General features: G+C 45.2%; 6 protein-coding genes across 6 annotated transcripts; 4 read left to right on the top strand and 2 right to left on the bottom strand.

The window, feature by feature from the left end:
- Positions 1-349: 349 nt before the first annotated feature.
- Positions 350-1987, top strand: C8R40DRAFT_1056644 (concanavalin A-like lectin/glucanase domain-containing protein; the record flags this gene model as incomplete). Its single annotated transcript, XM_046225096.1, has 7 exons — positions 350-488; positions 537-673; positions 729-809; positions 856-1161; positions 1235-1398; positions 1468-1516; positions 1658-1987. 7 exons carry the CDS (start codon positions 350-352, stop codon positions 1985-1987), a joined length of 1206 nt encoding a protein of 401 aa, XP_046081647.1.
- Positions 1988-2874: 887 nt separating this feature from the next.
- C8R40DRAFT_1073256 (uncharacterized protein) lies at positions 2875-4582 on the bottom strand (the record flags this gene model as incomplete). Its single annotated transcript, XM_046226540.1, has 8 exons — positions 2875-3164; positions 3218-3250; positions 3307-3525; positions 3586-3943; positions 3998-4296; positions 4351-4421; positions 4487-4497; positions 4547-4582. The coding sequence occupies 8 exons, from the start codon at positions 4580-4582 to the stop codon at positions 2875-2877; spliced, it is 1317 nt and encodes a 438-aa protein (XP_046081646.1).
- A 3855-nt stretch (positions 4583-8437) lies between these two features.
- On the top strand, positions 8438-10919 carry C8R40DRAFT_644414 (uncharacterized protein). The gene is made up of 15 exons (XM_046235752.1): positions 8438-8639; positions 8691-8794; positions 8852-8861; positions 8920-9075; positions 9149-9181; positions 9281-9298; positions 9362-9493; positions 9548-9649; positions 9704-9745; positions 9806-9853; positions 9910-9936; positions 10000-10040; positions 10093-10410; positions 10478-10742; positions 10803-10919. The coding sequence occupies exons 1-14, from the start codon at positions 8600-8602 to the stop codon at positions 10520-10522; spliced, it is 1116 nt and encodes a 371-aa protein (XP_046081645.1). The 5' UTR covers positions 8438-8599; the 3' UTR covers positions 10523-10742; positions 10803-10919.
- A 1777-nt stretch (positions 10920-12696) lies between these two features.
- Positions 12697-13158, top strand: C8R40DRAFT_1056877 (uncharacterized protein; the record flags this gene model as incomplete). The annotated part of the gene is made up of 2 exons (XM_046225113.1): positions 12697-12823; positions 12881-13158. Coding segments are annotated over 2 exons (405 nt in total), but the record flags the coding sequence as incomplete, so codon positions are not given.
- Positions 13159-14141: 983 nt separating this feature from the next.
- On the top strand, positions 14142-14766 carry C8R40DRAFT_1056823 (uncharacterized protein; the record flags this gene model as incomplete). The annotated part of the gene is made up of 3 exons (XM_046225110.1): positions 14142-14466; positions 14524-14645; positions 14710-14766. The coding sequence occupies 3 exons, from the start codon at positions 14142-14144 to the stop codon at positions 14764-14766; spliced, it is 504 nt and encodes a 167-aa protein (XP_046081643.1).
- A 167-nt stretch (positions 14767-14933) lies between these two features.
- Positions 14934-16507, bottom strand: C8R40DRAFT_1056813 (uncharacterized protein; the record flags this gene model as incomplete). The annotated part of the gene is made up of 8 exons (XM_046225108.1): positions 14934-15167; positions 15235-15480; positions 15536-15621; positions 15684-16002; positions 16061-16099; positions 16154-16313; positions 16373-16418; positions 16468-16507. 8 exons carry the CDS (start codon positions 16505-16507, stop codon positions 14934-14936), a joined length of 1170 nt encoding a protein of 389 aa, XP_046081642.1.
- Positions 16508-17658: the final 1151 nt, after the last annotated feature.

Raw genomic sequence — 17658 nt, 5'->3', positions numbered from 1 at the left:
AATTCATGAATGAGCTGGTGAGGAGAAGGAAACCTCGGCAGATCGGAACGGATCCGAATTCTTTCGGCAAGTTCCTCGGTGTTTGAGGCTGATCTCAGCTCGGTGTATCTCTTCTCCTCAAACTTATAAGAAAGCTTCGCATTGGTAGAATATTTTACCTGAATACATAAACCATAATCGGCGTTTTCTACATATCCTTCGGACATTCACAAAGATGGGATCAGGGCTCCGGAATAATAACGTGTTTGTGACGCATCTGTTCTGGATAAAAACCCGCATGGTTGATTTACTTACTTTTTACTTTCTTTCTTTATAGCCACTCCGTCCCATGGCAAGATCCAGCCGTAGAATGCTCCTACCTTACGCTCTGCTTCTCCCCGGACTTTTCTGGTTTTCCGCTGCCGTATACACACCAATACGTGAATATTCTGGGACGGATTTCTTCTCAGAGTGGGACTACTATGGGTACATTGACAACACGACCTGGGGTGAGCCGCAGTGCGCTGTGGTTGTTTAGAATACCAATTTCCACTCAGGGAACGTTACATACGTCGATGAAAGCACTGGAACGTCGCAGGGACTGACGTATATTGATCCAAACACCGGACATGCGATAATCAAGGTAGATAATACGACGAACATTGCTGCTGCTCCAACGGTTAACAGGAATTCAGTACGTAAATCATTTTATCAATCCTTCATATCAGTACTCATTCTGGTTCTTGCAGGTCAAAATCACCTCAAAGGACGCCTATCCCATTGGTAGTCTCGTCGTAATTGACGTGTCGCACATTCCGTATGGTTGCTCAGTAAGTTCTCACCTACCCTTCTATCATTCTTTCTAAGGATACCCAGGTCTGGCCTTCGTTCTGGATGCTCGGCACCGACCTTCTCTGGCCCCTCGCCGGTGAAATTGACATCATCGAGGCTATCAACAACCTCGGTTCAAACCAATACGCCCTCCATACTACTCCCGGATGTTACTTGGCGGCAAACTCGGTCCAAACTGGGAATACCATCGAAACGGATTGCTCGACAGGTCAAGGATGCTTGGTACAAGAAACGAAACCAAACAGCTTCGGAAGCGGGTTCGCACAAGCGGGTGGTGGTGTTTTCGCTACGCAGCTAGATGTTAGTGGGATATATATGTGGTTTTGGCCGGTGAGCATCGTACCTTTATCTTATAATACTCCAGATTGAACTAATTAGCCCCGACGTTTGCTAACGTTCTCAGCGCTCGAGTCTTCCTGTATCAATATTACAAGCTGACAGCGCTTCAACCATGAACCTGACGGATTGGGGCACACCTACCGCGTCGTATCCCGCTAGCGCGTGTAATATCACGCAGTACTTCCAACCCCAACAGCTCGTGCTTGATATAACTCTTTGTGGCGTATGGTGGGTTCTTCGTATTTTTATCTCTTTTCCAGATCATCTGTTGACGACAGTTTGTGTTGACGATTACAGGGCAGGCGTGCCGTCTATCTACAACTCAACAGGATGTTCAGGTCAATGTGTAAGAATGCCCTCTTTTGTCCGTTCTTGTTATTGCCCCGGAAGTTCTGTCTGTCATCCCTCATATCCCAGTTCCTTTTGCATTCCGAATTCATGCATCCTCCAATTACTAATGACCCTTGTTTTCCGACCGTATATCCAGATCGACAACGTCATTGGAACCGGAAACCCAATCTACAACGAGGCATATTGGGATATTACCTATATTCGAACGTACCTCGCCACCACGACTACTACCACCGATACTGCGGGAAACTCGACATCATCTCCTTTTTCATCGTCGTTATCATCTGTTTCCACATCGGCTTTGACGTTCTCGCCGAGTGTAAGTAGCACCGCTGGGTCCGGTACAAACACCGTTAGTGCTAATTCAGTGGCGGCGGTCTTCGCCTTTACTGGTCGCTTGACGTGGATACCTTGGTCAACCGTTCCGATCTTCTTGTGGTTTGGTGCTTGGATTCTTTGTTTATGATCCTCATGTTGGTACATGTCCTCACGTTTATGTCATGACGAACATTGTTTGGTACGCTCAAACTATAATGTATATATATCTTATCAACGGAGGTCATTAGTAAATGAAAAAGACAAGGGCTCGATTCAGACGTTCCCAGCGAATGCTGATTACCTTATTCAAGCTTTAGGTTGAGGTCTTTCGCCTCCCCAAGATAATGCTAATTAATCCTTTCCTTTGAGCAGGGACTTTGGGCTCGCCTTTATTCTCTTTCTAAACCTTGCGATCATCATTGCAATGCTGCGGGTATATGCTTACACATCAATATCCGTTACACTTTTGTTGTATTTAGCTCAACGAGCTGTGGGTTGGCCGTGGGCTTGAACTCTATGATGGCGATTCGTGGGCGTACGGAGAACATCTCTCAAACCATTTTCGCTCATCCGAGATCAAGCTCAACCGACATTTCGGAATATATCTTCATGGTGACGCAGAATGACATTAGTTCGGTGTTCCACATACGCATCATCATCTACTCGAGTTCAAAACCCAAGCCGTTTTGTGATTTTGTGAGGTTATGGAGATGAATCTCGACGTATTTTTCGGAATGGTACATGATAATTTGGATATTTCCAGGCTTTCACAAAGACAATGACAGTTTCTACGGAACAGAAAGACAGTACGAAGCAGAGAAGGGTCAAAAACTAAGCACCAGACAACCGCTTGCCCAGAGACCCATACACGTTGTCCAACCCTCAAGATGCTTGCTGGAAGCGTTACGAACTTGGGTAGTGGATCGAATACGTTGTCTCGAGGTCTTCGATGTCGAAAGTGCGAAGTTTAGACTGTCTAGAGTGACAAAGGAAACGATTAAACGTACAATATCGACGCGGCCCACAACAATCTTATCAATCTTTCTTCTTCAAGTACAGTTCAGTTTCGAAGACTTTGGTCTTGGGCGCAGGGAGATTGATAGCTTGCACAGGCATACCAATCATCGGTAAAGGAGTATCACCCTTGTAACTGGAGATTTGGCTGGAGATTTGGTTGAAGACATCGCTAAATCGGTATTTCTCGAGCTCATGCTCACGTCCCGCTTGGAAGAATTTCGTCATATCGATAATTCTCAACTTGTGAGTCTCATCGACGGTGACACACTGGTTGGGGTCAAACAGACCCCAATCGTTAACGTTTTCAGCTATAGCAGTCAGTCGGCAATGACTACAGAACTCAAGATTTCTGGAAGCTTACTGCAAGGCTCGGAGCTAACAATGACATGGCGCCCTAAAAGAAGATCATTATGAACTTTTGCTTGTTGTTGATTGAGATATCATAGATACCTTGGTCGGTGGGGCCCATATCATTTTTCTGTATAAGTTGGCTGATTGAATTAATCTTGACATCAGAATCGCAAATATTCTTTTCAGCCTTCCGGAATTTGGAATCAGGATATTTCCTATTCAGCTTCTCGCCAGCGGTGAGCGAAAGGTAAAGGCTGGGAGGAAAACCGTTCTTTGAGTCCCTCCAGCGACACGCAAGCATCTGGATTCCGCTGTCCGCTATAATCATGCAGCGATAAGCTTGGGTATGTCAGCGGAAGAGGACGTTGGAAGACAAACTAATGCAGAGGTTGAATTTGTTTCCAGCACGGTCCTTTCCAGGTTCGAAGGCCCCAACTTTGCGTTGATGCTGAATCCAGTGGATATCGTCAATGGTTCTGATAAGAGCACACAGCAGTGCGTCAGTCGAATCAGCGTCGAAGGGAATTTGCAAGTTGCTGGCCGGGAACTGTCGGCGCTGAAACCAGATTCCTGCCTTGACGAGATCGAGGTGAGCGAAGTAGAGGGTTGCCAGATGTTCGGTGTCAGTGTTGCCTCGTATATTAAACACATAGTTGGAGTTCAGTACAGACGAGGGTAACTCAAGGGCTTGCACTACCATTTGTAATTCGGATATTCTGCTTATAATGTCAGATCGCTACCGAGCATGATCCTTTTAGCTCGAGTTACGGAGGAACAAAAAGAGGCGTACGAAGAGAGGAAAGTCAGCAACTTTCCCGTTGTGCATGAACGTATATTTCCCGAAGATGAATGGATGATTGTTCACTTCCACAGAGGGAGGGAAACTGGCATTTCTGATGTGTGCCAAAATGCACTTGGATGCGGTATGCGCGCAAAGCTGTTCAAACGCAAGATCGGTGGAAATCGGCGCAATGGTCCTGAAATGGGCGGGCAGCATGCCTTTGACAGTGGTGGGATCCGGCGAGAACTCCTTGAATGTGTCGGTGTACCATCCTACTCCAAAGCCATGGACATTGACCCACGTTGCCTCTGAGTCGTACGATAAGAAAAAGCAAAAAAATGGAACTCAGAAAGTTAACTAACCTGTCTCAAGCTCTTCTTTGTCGTTATCTTCCAGTCCATAGCATAATCCAGGCAGAAAACGTTCATGAACTCTGAAAATGTCAAGCATCAGCAAAAACTGCAATATACCCATTGTTGACAAGAAATGTCAACATACTGTTTGACGATCTGTAGGTCGATGTTATATGTGGCTCAAAACTATGAGCTAGAAACGTACTGAATGATCTGGCTTGATGAGCAGATCTTCAAGCATAAGACCCTGCCTTTAAAGTGGTCTGATAAGACAAGAAGTTATAAGGATTTGAGGAGGAGAACAGACGCACTCGCCAATATATACAATCCATCGACACATTGTTGAAAGTGGATATTGAAGGCGAGAGAACGGAACACTCTACCTTTGAAACATTTATGTCAGTTGTGAAAGAGAAATACTTTGTTCGATCCTTCCGTGGAGGAAAATATCGTACCAGCGTCGTTGGCGTTCTTGATCTTAATGGCCTTGCTGAGCCTCTTGACCTGAGGGTGATTCGGGGGAAAGAAAGAAATAAAATTCTATCTCGGCCAGTGGCTCTCTTAAAGAGAACGGAAGTGTCAGTGTATTACTGATCATGGAAGCAAAGGTGAAACCGAGAAGCTTCAAGTTCAAGTTGACATGTTGACGTCGAGTCGGATCCGACAAAATAGTACCGGGTTACCAGTCACCACTTAGCGTAGAACTCCGAGATCGTTGAGGGCGAGCTCTGGTGGTAGAATGATCTTTTTTGGTTTCGCCTCATCTAGGCCTGAAGCTTGAAGCTTGAAGAGGCATAGATGGGTATATAGAGTCTTAACGTAGGTGAAAGGAATGGTTCAAATAAAAAAATCTGTCAAGAACGAAGCAGGCGCTGATCAGTAATTCGAGTCCAAAAAAGGTTTTACGTCGTCGACCGCGATTACAATATACAAGTCTTTGAGCACGGAATAAAATGGTTGCATTTTTCAAGTCCTCCACCTATTTCAGCTTGGGACATAGTTTCGAAGTCCTGGAATATGTCTTGCTGTTGTCACGCATGGAACAGCAATCATGTAGGAACCGGTGTATGCTGGGCAGGAAGGTAGACGACTGACTCGGACTAGAATTTTGGAGTGAAACCTAGCAAAATCGAGACGCCCAGAATTTATTATTGATTGGTATAGGCTTGGGCCTGTCGGATATAGAAAACCTGCCTTCCTTGTTGCGCGAAGCGAAGGCAGATGACGTCGTATGTAGTCCTGTGAGCTGCACGAACTACACTGAACACAACTATATCGATAAGAAACAAAGATCCTTTAGCTATTCCACTGAGACCTGTAGTCGTTTTCCAACTTGATCGAGAATAAATTGCAAAGTTTCGCGAAAGGAGATTCGGTAGAGAGGGTGTGGGAGGAGAGGAATGGATCGTCGAGCTGGCCAACGTCACCGCGTTGCTGTCCTGAGTCAACGTTCGAACTGAGTTGAGCCAGGTAGCTCCTTCTAAGAAGCGCAGCGTACCCTGTAAATCTGGATTGTTAAGGAAGTGTCGGAGAGATCGCGGAGCCCGGGACTGAGTACTGAACGTGGACCGGTCGTACTAATGGAATGAAAACGCTCGGTCTCGGTTGTGCGAGATTTAACTGGACAAATGAGATCGATCCGTTTTTCCAAAAGAGGTTCACTTCTGACTACAGCTGTGACAACTATGGGCTATATTATCATCTTCAGCGTTCGCTGTGAACTCTTTCAAACCCAGAACACGTACCATGCGTTGTATCCCCAGAAAACTCAGGTTATCTAAAATCTCTCGTTCATATGATTTCTTCGGCCTCCTTACTAATCCTTCAACAACCACCTGGTAGCTCTATTCCATACCGCTTTTCACAGTCTTAGCCAATGCACCCAGTATGGATCCTCGCGGACGAATGATTCGCGATGATGATATGATTCGTGATCTGAGTGTGCCGCGATGAATCGACCAATATTTGAATGTGATTGACGTTCTCAGAGCCCTCTAAATCCATCTGATGAAGCAACTCAGGCAGAGGAAAGCCGTGAGTAAGCAGTCGCTGGAGGAAGTCTGCTTTTAATGATGAATTCCTTATTTTGAGGACAGACAATAATATACCGTATACTGAGGTTCTTGTATCGAGCAAGACGTTCGTAAATGGAGCTGGCTGAAGGTATGCATTCCTAGAATTCGGGAAAATGAGGAGAGAGTGCAAAGGGCCAGGAAGTGTGTAGCCATTGGGCTCGTCGACATTGCACAGGCGAGAAGCAGAAGAACCTCCCCCAATTTATCATCCGTCATGGCTCGAGCAGACCAACAAAGGAATCTGCCAAACCATCCAAGGTCACCGTCCGTGGCGTTCTCGCAGCTCAGACGGCCATTCCATGATATTGAGTGAATGCGACATGCCCGAGATTTCGTCGTCGTCGGTTTATCCCAGAAACAGGCGGAAGTGGGAGGAACTTGCTGTCGTCGTGGAGATCAGATATGAACTTGGCACTGCCTTCTTTCAAGACGGGATGATTGAGAGACGGTGCAAGGACCAGGCTAAGAATCAGGAGGGCTTTGGTGGCGGAAGGATCTAATGATCCTCAGATTCCATCCCGTCCTCAGTTTCGAGGGACTTTGTGGACTATTCTTCCTTCCTCAACCACGCTCTAGCGTAAGGTTGTCTGTGACGTCCGCTTTGAGGGTGCCGGTGAGGAGGTCGTCTAGTGGCCTCCATCTTCGATCTTGTCAAGTAGCTTGTAAAATGAAATAGAGGTTGCCCGTCTGGGAAGACAGATCGCAGAAGTGTACATAGAATGACTGTGATGAGCAGTTGCTGGACCTTGGTAGAATATATAGATAGCTCGACACACTCACCATTGCCATCCTCTATGTCTCCAAGCAATGTACTCATGTTCGTTTTATCTTTCCACAATCTAGTGATGTTGATGTTACTCATTCCAAGACTTAGTCGCGACCGTCATGTTGAAGATGAGCAGAGATGAACAAAGTATTGACTGGGCGGTAAATATTAATAAATCTGTGAGAATAATGTTCAGAATCGCTCGCTATATGGGCGTTTCGTAATAATTTCATCTTCCAGGCTCCATGACCTCGCTACCTCCCTTTCCAGCTAATTGACCCGGCAAGTACAGTTGCAGCTCGACATGGACGGTGCCTCTGAGGCTCAAAAAATGAATGGTTGTGGTTTCCATTTCAAAATTGGCAGCTTCCGAAAACAATAACCCACACATGATTGGCTGACTACGTATATGACTCCCTAGTACTTGAAAACCCATACGAAATAGTAATATCGCGCTTTTTAACATATCGTGAGTGCGTTTTTGTATATGTAGCCTACAACTTGTGTTTTTCTGAATCCTCAAACCAGTTCAAACCTTTCCCTCTTTTCTTCCGTTTTCGTCTTTGTCATCGCTCCTGAGGTTCCCAGGCATCACCTAGCTTCTCGAAAGTTTCATAGACCCGGTATCCTATATTTTCGTAGTATCGTTACATTAGTTTTTCACTGGTTTTGGCTTTTTATCAGGAATGCTTGGTTACGTGGATGAACAAGCAGTGAGTCTCAATCATATATTGATGTGTATCGCTCCATCTTTGAAATGTTATGTTTTAGGAAAAGGTAACAAGCTGTCAACCGCTGTAGTTATAGATGCGGGGAGACTACAATCGGGAAGTTTCACTCTGAGTAAAGCTGGCGAAGTTGATTAACCAGCCTTAAACTTGTATGTTAATTTTTGTTGCAGTCGCTGGTCACCGACTCGGACAACATTCAAACTGATTTGTTTATCTCTAGCTCCCTTTTAGTGACATCATTCCAACAACGAAAGTGACGGAGGCTGTAAAGGTAAGTGTCCATAATCAGTTCGTGCTTCTCTTGAAGATTACAGGCTGTTCAATTTAGCCATTGTCACCAGCGTACTCCGTTTTTCCTTTCCTCTCTTGCTACCGATCTGCATCATGATCAGATACTGATCCAGTCCGCACAGACCATCATGAGAAACTCAATGTACTGCCTCCTTACTACTGGCAAGGACTGCCTAATTTTCTCTAGCCTCGAGAATGTATTGTTGTCTTTGATTGAGGCCTGGGAATCGTAAGTAATCGAATTGTTTTTGACTTCAAGCGAGATTAGTTATATTAACACTTCCACTATATGCCTCAATTATTCTCTACAATCAAGTTCAGTGACAACCATAAGTAGAAAGGGCTAAAAAAGGAATGAATTTAGCACATAACAATTGATATAAGTGGCTTGATTGATGGTTGGGCTGGCGGCATTGTGCTATGTCAACGACGGAAATGATTATATCTTTCTTCAAAGATACTTATAGCTGTTACTGATAAACCTACAGGCTCTATTTTCGCAATCTATCTTCCCCATGGCGCAGACTGTCTCTTCGTATAAGATTGTGGCAGAAGTAGAGAATTTCATCCATGATGGATCATTGATATCGGTGAGGAATCTCTTGCGCGGTTTAAAAGTTTGGCCTTCGATCTGATTTTCGAATCAGTATTTTCTGGGTGCGGTGAACCAATGATTTGTAGATAATCTCCACTCACACCTCCGATCTTGCACTAGTTTCGAACATTGCACTTTTCATCTATGATTTAATCCTCATTTTTCCAGCAGAGCTGGAATTTGTGTGGTCCCCGGACATCTTTGGAATGTTCAATGTGTTGTATTTCCTTCAGCGGTATATGCCATTTGGTTCATTGATTCTTCTACTGTTCTTCGGTGAAATATTACTCATCCCCCTATCGTGCTCTTTATATTCTCACCTTTGAGTTTTTGTTTTTGTTTTCTCTAGATGGAGTGGTTTCACCTCCAATGTCTTTCAACAGTAATAGTTGCATGACATTGTATATCATGTCTGGACGTACGTTCTTTCAGCCTTTTGCAATTTACCTCACTCACATCAATGTAGTCACATTTGCCATAGGAATTTGTGGGTCTCAAGGTGAGGCACCCAGATCTGAACTCCCTGTTCTTTGGATCTGACACTAGACTCTCATCTGATTAGTGGTCCTTATATGGCGTGTGTGGACTCTGTGGAATTATAGCGCAAAAATAACATTTGTGTTCACTGGCTTATTTCTATGTGGCTCAGTGTTTAACCTCGTGATATTCATCAGCACCCGTACTGCAGAAAGCTGTAGGCATATTGTACAAAAGAACATATTTCCTTGAAATACTCATGAGTATCTAGATCCTGGTCCAAGTGTCACTTCGGTAGTTCACTGTGCCTCTCAACGTTATGTGCAGCCACTCTTCTTCATTTTTTGGGTACTCTTGATAGTGCACCATGCAGGTATGGAATGCAACTATCATCTGGGTACTACTACTGATGATTCGAGCCTTTTAGGTATCTTGTTACTAATGCTTATACCTCAAGGTTACTCTCTCCGTGTGTATATCTGAGATTTATCGCTGTCTAGGGCAGTCTTTGCTAATTACAGTCGAGAAGTGCGTATGCAAAGGTGGTCAGACTTGATAAACCTTATCAATGACATTGGTTAGTATAACAACTCGATAGAGGTGTTTTGAGTCTGAAATATGATCCTCATTAAGGCATTGTATATTCTATCTATTTACTTGGTGAGTTCAAACCAGTCCAAAACTTTTGTTTGCTTGGTATACCTAAGTATGTCTCTCTATAAGCATTGTCTTCATTGAATCTAGCTGGGGCGCTCCGTCTCCCTGTGAGCTGCTTCCTTTTTGTCGATGGCCTCACGGTAACCTGATTTCAACAAGACCAATTTGCAGGGGCTTCTTATTCCATTTCAACATGTGATGGAGACTGTCCTTACCAGCAGAGCTATCATTCACTGGAAAAGGCAGTCACAGAAATCACAAATAACTACAGCTCTTGATCTCACTGGCACATCTTTCGCCGAGGTCTTTGAACCCAGCAATGAATCGGCATCAATCCCCCCACACCCTTCATCTTTTCGCAGATCTGGTTCAACAAGCCGCTATTCGCTGGAAGAACCTTTAATTAATTTGGAAGACCCTCACGATACAAACTTCGTCAACGGAAGTCCTTCCCTAGACACACCCTCGCAGAATAACATGGAAATGGGAAGCCTGTATTCGGAACTCATAGAGGATGGAAATCCAAGGCTATTCTCTCCCTCACCTTCTAGGGAATCAGAAATCATCCGCCGCTCCCTCAGTATTTTGACTCCCTCCCTTGCACCATCAGAAATTTCGGATAATGTTGACGGCCCCTCAGGAGGCGATCAAGCAGGGGAAATGGGTTCCAGCCGTGACACTATGCAAACAAGCTCCTCTTATGAGACACTACCCAGTTATCATAGTCGTGTTTCAGGACTACGAAGGTCAAGCTCTCGCTTCTTCTCTTATATTCCCCTCAATCGAAGTCTACCCCCGCTTCCCCAGCAATCCGTAAATCGAGATGGGAACGGAGTTTCACGTCAGCTGTCAGTATTTACTACAGACACACCTCCAAGTTACAGGTCCTCTTGAATCACTTCTGATATGTAGCTAAAGTGTATAACCTGTCCCATAGTTTATTTGTTAAATATTGGACATTCATGGACCAGTTGGTGAACTGCAATACTTTGCCTCAGACGGAGTCAGGAGAGAGCCATGTATTTATCTATTTCTCTTCATAGATTACTACTCAATATGCGTACTTGGAAGCCTGCCAGGTACACTGGCAAGCAACACTAAGGAGAAGACTCACTGAGGTCGACGAGTAAACAGGCGAAAGTCTTGGATTGAGAGGACGAGGAGGATATGTGTAAGTAACGATGGTGATGGTACCAGAGAGAGTTACACTACCGAGAGTATAGCTATATATACTCTAGGATGAGACCCATGACGTAGAGGACGTGTCGGTGGTAATGGTAGGAAGTCACGTGGTTGTGCTTCCAGTACTGTAAGAATCAAGAATGGACTGGAAATGGATGTTTTGCCAACACAGACATTACATATTCTCCCCTATTCTCCCAATCCACTGTCAATCTGACACCAATACACCTCATACAAGATTTCAGGTGTATCCTTTGCCCTTCCAGCTTCATCCGTCATCTCCACCCTGAAATGTACCCTGATTTTCTTTCCCTCCTTGGATCCACTTCGCTTGCTCCCAGGTCTGGTATACTCATATCGGCTCACTCGCACGATATCGGCCGAAACTTTGACAGCTCAGTCGAGCGCTTGTTTGTTTTGTCTCCAAACCAGAGGGACAACAATTCGACAGCATCATACGACGCTCCTTCTACACCTCGGATGTTGGATCTGATTTCGGTACCTCTGTCCTCCAACATGTGAGCCTTAACGCTGCCGCCGTAATTGGAGGCTCTACCGGCAAGAGCCCCGCCAACGATTTTGCAGGCCTTTCATAGTTCCCTTCGCAACCTTTTGCTGATATTCCCTAATCGCTGTTGCTAGTGCGTGCTTTGCGAAGCGGTGGGCTATAGAAGAACGCTGGATGTCATTAGCTGGGACTATGCTCCACATTGGGTGAACTGTACGTCAGATTGTCGAGCTCATTACATTTGAACGTGAAACTCAATACCACATGTCTAGACCGTTTTTTTGTTTTGTGGAACTCGTAATTGTTCGTTTGCGAGGTTCCGCCTTCTTCTCTCCTGCATGTATTCCATTTGAGCTGATAGTATAGACCCGCATCGTGCGAGGTTCATGTTTTTGAAAATGTTCCTATTGAATTCATCCCGAATTCTCGCTAGATGCTCTGCGCGTGAAAGCGTTATCAAGTCGGTTCGAAGTAAATCGTCTAAAACTACTTCGTCGTCGCGATCTACACTCGGACTATGTATCTGAATATCATGCGGCCGGCCGACCATATGCTTTCTCTATATTTCTTTCTGGGACCGCATCGCCATGGACTACGAGATTATGGATTTCTGATACTCCGTGTTTTACATTCTAAGAAACCGCAATCAAAGACAAGAAAGCTGTTGAAATCATTCCCGAAACTCAAGGCTGTGCAACCTTCTTACATTGCCTTGGAACTACGGATTACTTTTTGATAGGTATAAAAACCCATATTGACAGCCCCTCGTCGTTCTCTACTGCATCTTCAAGTTTCGTTTCTTTCATCTTACCTATCGCTGTCAACTTTTTTCGTTCAACTTTCTCCGTTCAAATCCTTTTTTAATCCTTTTTCTTCCTTTAAGCAACGTCTTCTTTTATTACCAAACCTCTTGAGAAAACAACAATCCACTTCATCATAACCATGTTTCACCAGCTCTTCGTTGCTTTGTTCTCAAGTTCATTCCTCGTGTCAATGGCTTGCGGCCTTGCTATCGAACATCGGGACAACAGTGAGTCTGATCGTTCCTACTGGCCCCTAGTCCGACAGCTTTTCTTACATCCTTCCTCCAATCAGTATTGAGTGATATTACAGCTGGTGCCGGTTCCGTCCTAGGAGACGCTACATCACTATTCGGAGATGCTACATCCATTGCTCCAGGGGTATTCGAAACTGTCACTTGTCTGTCTACTACTCCATCTCTCACTTAAAATTGACATTGACATACTTTTGATCCAGCTGAGGCCGGATCTATTTTCACAATCGTTACCAGCGAAGGCGGAGATGCCATAACTCTAGCTGAGAGTGCAGGAGGCCAAGCTACTTCATTTGCTGGGCATGAATTCACTGTTGCGAGCAATGCGGTCATTGGTAGTGCTACGACTTCTGCCACTGCTACATCGACGGGCTCAAGTAATAGTGCTTCTTCCTTGTTGGGCGTTGCTGGTCCAGGGTGGATAGCAAGCTTTGCAGTAGCTGCGGGGGGAGTGCTAGTCGGCGGTTTGATGATAGTGTAAGATGTGTTGGGGTGTATTGTAGCATTTGGACTTTTTTTCTGCCTGCCTGCCTTGAAATATTGATAACACCCTAAAACTATAATGTTCTGTTGAGAAGTTTCCCACGTAAAGTGATTCCCTGGGACCGAGGCTTCATCCATTATAGATGTCTAAGTATAGTAAGTCGACTATCCGCTGAAATATGTATAATGTGAGGGAGGTTCCTAGGTATTGATGAACATTGGGGAAGCCCCGGACTAGGTTCTCTACATGGTTCTCCTTCGTCTGGAAATTTTCTTCAGGAGTAACACGGAAGGACTGAGAAGCTTGAAGAAGCTCATGGAATTCGGGTTGTAACTGTCTGGAGAAGAAGGTGAAAATTTTCATTTATCACTCGACTTATCTTGTCCCCCTCAACGGCCCTCACTGTCAAACTCTTTTCATTACTTCGATTCTTGTTGTTCATCATTCCTTACTCCTATTTCGTCCCTTGGGCCTTACAAGGCAACTTCAAGGCAACTCGATTACAAGACGTTTTCAAGATTGACAAATGGTCGAGATTCTAACAGAGTTCTACCGCCGTTGCATAAGACGAACGACTAATTGACAGAGCCGTGTCCTGGCCGCGTACTTCATCGGACTTTTTCCCCTCTAAGGACACTGGATGACGCTTCTACCTCTATGGTGCCTAAACGCATTCAATCTCGATGAATGCACTGCAGTTGCAATGAACTCACTAAGTCGCGCCCATACTTCATTGAATGGAACACCCCCCTTTCGAGGGACCGTAGCCCTTGACAATCTGAATGAAACAACACCAGAGGCAAAATGATATGCCCTCCAACGTCAGGAGCGGGACTCGAAAGGAGTAAAATGCATACATTCCAACCGTAACAGTTCCTCCGAGTCCCTCCTTATCAAATTTAAAGGAACGCTAGTATCAGCGGCAGCTTCCAGTTTGTATAAAATGAGGTTGAACTTTGAGAACTGAAGCCTCATCAGCCATGGCTCCCTCATTCACCTCCAGATTGTTTACCACTGCTGCAATCTTATACAGCGCTTTTCATGCATCCGCTGCTCCCAGTACCCGGCAGGTTCTCGAAACCAGTCATGGAATCCTCTCTGCACCCTCCAGCGGGGTAGTAGTTTCCCAAGGCTCATCGTTCCCTTTCGAATTCCAAGATTCCAACTGGTGTGAAGACGGATACAGCTCCATTTCAGTCTGGCTCACTAATTACGCTCCGACATATTTGAACGTCAACTCGACAGGTCAATTTTCCGAAGGCGAATATAGTTATTATTTCGGGTCGTACTTGATACCGAATTTCGGTCAATATTTTTCTCCGGACTTGGGAATAGTACCTGTGCTTATTGATGACATTATAGGATTACCTGTTCTCTCGGGAAGTACGCCCCCTCCGTCGAGCCTTCCACTCCCAGGATTGAATCTCTCTACTGGAGATGAGGTTTACCTTGCCGTTGTCGAGACGGGCACCAGTTGCCCACCGGTATGTCTAACTCCTTAACACAAGTACCAATTACATTCAGCTGAATATTTTACTAATCCGACAGGGCCTCCACATTCCCCCTCAGTACGAGCTGACAGAAACCTCTATTATAGTTGGATAGACAGTCATCCGTAACCTCAAGGCACAGTGTATCGCTAGAATGAAATAGAAGGGGACTACATTGTCAGGGATAAATGATCTTGTTGTAAAGCCTTCCCGCAAAGTTATGAGAACAGTGGCAATAACATAGTTCAAAAGGGTAAATAGATACACGAAACTCGGTGAAGCCTAGTCGTTATAAAGCTCTGTCGGTTTTGCTTCCTCCACCATCATCGCATGATGCTCTTCAGCCATTTCAAAAGATGGGCTGCCCATCGCACGTTCCTCCCCTCTCTTATGATCGTTGAAAGCCGTCGCCTCAAAGAACTCCCCATACGTCTCCTGCTTTAAGTTATTCTTATTCTCCTGATTGAATTGTTTTGGAAGGTAAGCTAGACCAATGGCATAAAGCAACGGAAGCAACTACCATATCAAGGTTCGTGGCATGAATGATGTTGACATCTGAAAAATCAAACAAATAGCAGCTCACCACAACCCAGATGTACCAAACATAATCCGCACCCGCCATGAGCGGACCTCGTCCGATCTTAGGCCACTCGGTTTTATATCCCGTACGGACTTGATATAGCGCCGCTCCTATAATGAACAGACCAAGTAAAGCATGTATGTAGTTCTGCGGGGGCCGACCGAGGATATTTTTAAACTTCACCCAGTGGATGAAAGCTCCAAGCGAACATTGGAAGAAATAGAGGACAAACAATGCGACTCCCCAATTCTACTTGCAGTGGTGAAAATTGATATGGATGACGATAAAGAAGAGAGAAACGAACTTTGTGCTCATCGTTGAGATGTTGACCCCCGGATTCAATAACGGCCTGTATTCCAAGGGCGACACCAATGACAATTATTGGTCCAGCTGCCAGCGAGAAGGACTCGTGAGTAATATGATCAACAGAAACCGCATCGAACGCGACTTACAAATGGCGAACTGTACAATCCAATGTCCCTTGAACCAAATCGGCGTGAAGGTCCTCATGTATCTCGCCAATAAAGCTCCGATCGGTAGTAAAAACAAGAAACCAATCGTTAACATGCTAGCATGGCCGATAACCAGGCGTTGAAAAGGCAAAAGAGCTGAGGACCGTGACGCTGTGGCGACTCCAGTGAAGTCCTTTGACAAGTCGAAGCTTGCGGTGCCTGTCTCTTCGTGAATTTGCAGAGGCGCACTTGGGGATGAAGATCCGGGGTTCTGCGGCCCAAAAGCCCAAATTGTGGGGATGGTGGTTGTATTCGCAGACTACGGTAAGTAATGCTTAACAAGGAGCCATGGTATTACTAGTATTACCACTACTCACTGGGATGGAGAATACAAATTGAGGACTGTTCCCTGAGGTCTATTCGGGGCAAACGGTCAGTAATCAGGAATTCACGATGAGGGATAAACACACTGTGCTAGCATTCATCAACAACGTCGCAGTTCTAGGGGGACTCGACACAACGGTAGGCATAACTTCCGCTGGGGCTTGACGCTGCGATAGAGTGACTAAACCGTCTGAGTTTGACCATAAGATGACCATAGGGCTGTTCGCCATGTGTGATCCAAAGCCACTGAGAACAAAAGTCGAAGTTGAGAAGATAAACGAGTATGTTGAGGAGAGATTACGCACACCCCCATCCACCCAGGTGTCGTTTTCCCTGTTCCGGAGAGCGTATCTGTAATGATGAGGATAACGATTTGAACACGTAGAGGTCTTGAACCTACATTGTGTCGTCGAGTTTTGCACGATCGCAGTAACGCACATGTACTAAATAAAGAACAAAGCATCAGTATCGAAAGGAAACCTTTATTCATCCATGATCAAAGTCAACGAATGACCGTACCGTCGAGCAGTGCGAATCCCCTTTCTTTCCCGCAGTATCGTTCGTTCCCAGCGCCTGACGAGACCATAAACCCTGGTCCTAGTGTATTACATGAGTTTATAAATTCATTCGAAGAGTAAACACGGCCCACATATTTCGGTATCCTTGCTGTTGCGAGTGAACAAAGAATCGTAGATGAGAGAAAAAAAGAAAGAAGTAAATTCATTGTGGTGTAAGGGTGAGGTAGACTTGAAGAATAGGGAGAGGTAGGTGAGGTAGCAATCGATTTTATACGAAGCGACTCAAGCTGTCGGAGATCACTATTCGGACTCGTACCCTCAGCGCCGAGATATAACCAAAAACGGTATTCCCGACACGCATACTCAAAACGACACTCCACAGGAATTCAACGGATTGTAATCATGAATCCTGTATCGAGGCAATATCGTTTAGATGCACAAAGTACACGCTCTATATCAGACTATATGTGATTGAATATGACATACATGTTCTCAGTTGCACAGCTTCTATGGAGATTAAGCATTGTTATTTCTCCGTCGCTCCCCGGGATAACTGCAGACGTGCAAGGGATCACCTCAGCGTGGCCTAGATATTACCGGGAGAAGCGCTCCCGGAGTGGTTGTAATCATCGATCTAAGTCGTTGATTTCTGAGGACGGTCTTCCTCATAACGAGAACGAGGGCTCGAGAGCGCCAAACAATGCGTTCGAATAGTGTTTTGCGACTCCCAGCTGAGGTTTGCAGAATAGAATACAAAATCTTAGCATTCAATGTAATACAAGACCCGTACAAGTCAGCAGCGGGGTACTTATGATTTCCAAGTTTCTAGTCCTTTTGCTCTATGGATCACCCATGCATCTATGTGGTCTTATTGCAGGGCTTCCTCGTGGTCATGAATCGAATAATCTGTACGCGGGTGAGTCGAAGTGAGGGAAATTATACGAAGGATCGCACCGCGAACGTGGACCTTCAAGGATGTATCCTACGCCGAATCCTGCCTGGTATGCGATGATTTTGATAATGACGAGCAGAAGGTTCATGTGTTGTGGAACCGCTGATGATAGAGAGTGGAT

This window comes from Lentinula edodes (genome assembly GCF_021015755.1).
Source record: "Lentinula edodes strain Le(Bin) 0899 ss11 chromosome Unknown C8R40scaffold_44, whole genome shotgun sequence".
Taxonomy (NCBI): Eukaryota; Fungi; Basidiomycota; class Agaricomycetes; order Agaricales; family Omphalotaceae; genus Lentinula; species Lentinula edodes.
Note: the sequence above shows the minus strand (reverse complement) of the source record. Positions and strands in the feature narration are given on the sequence as shown.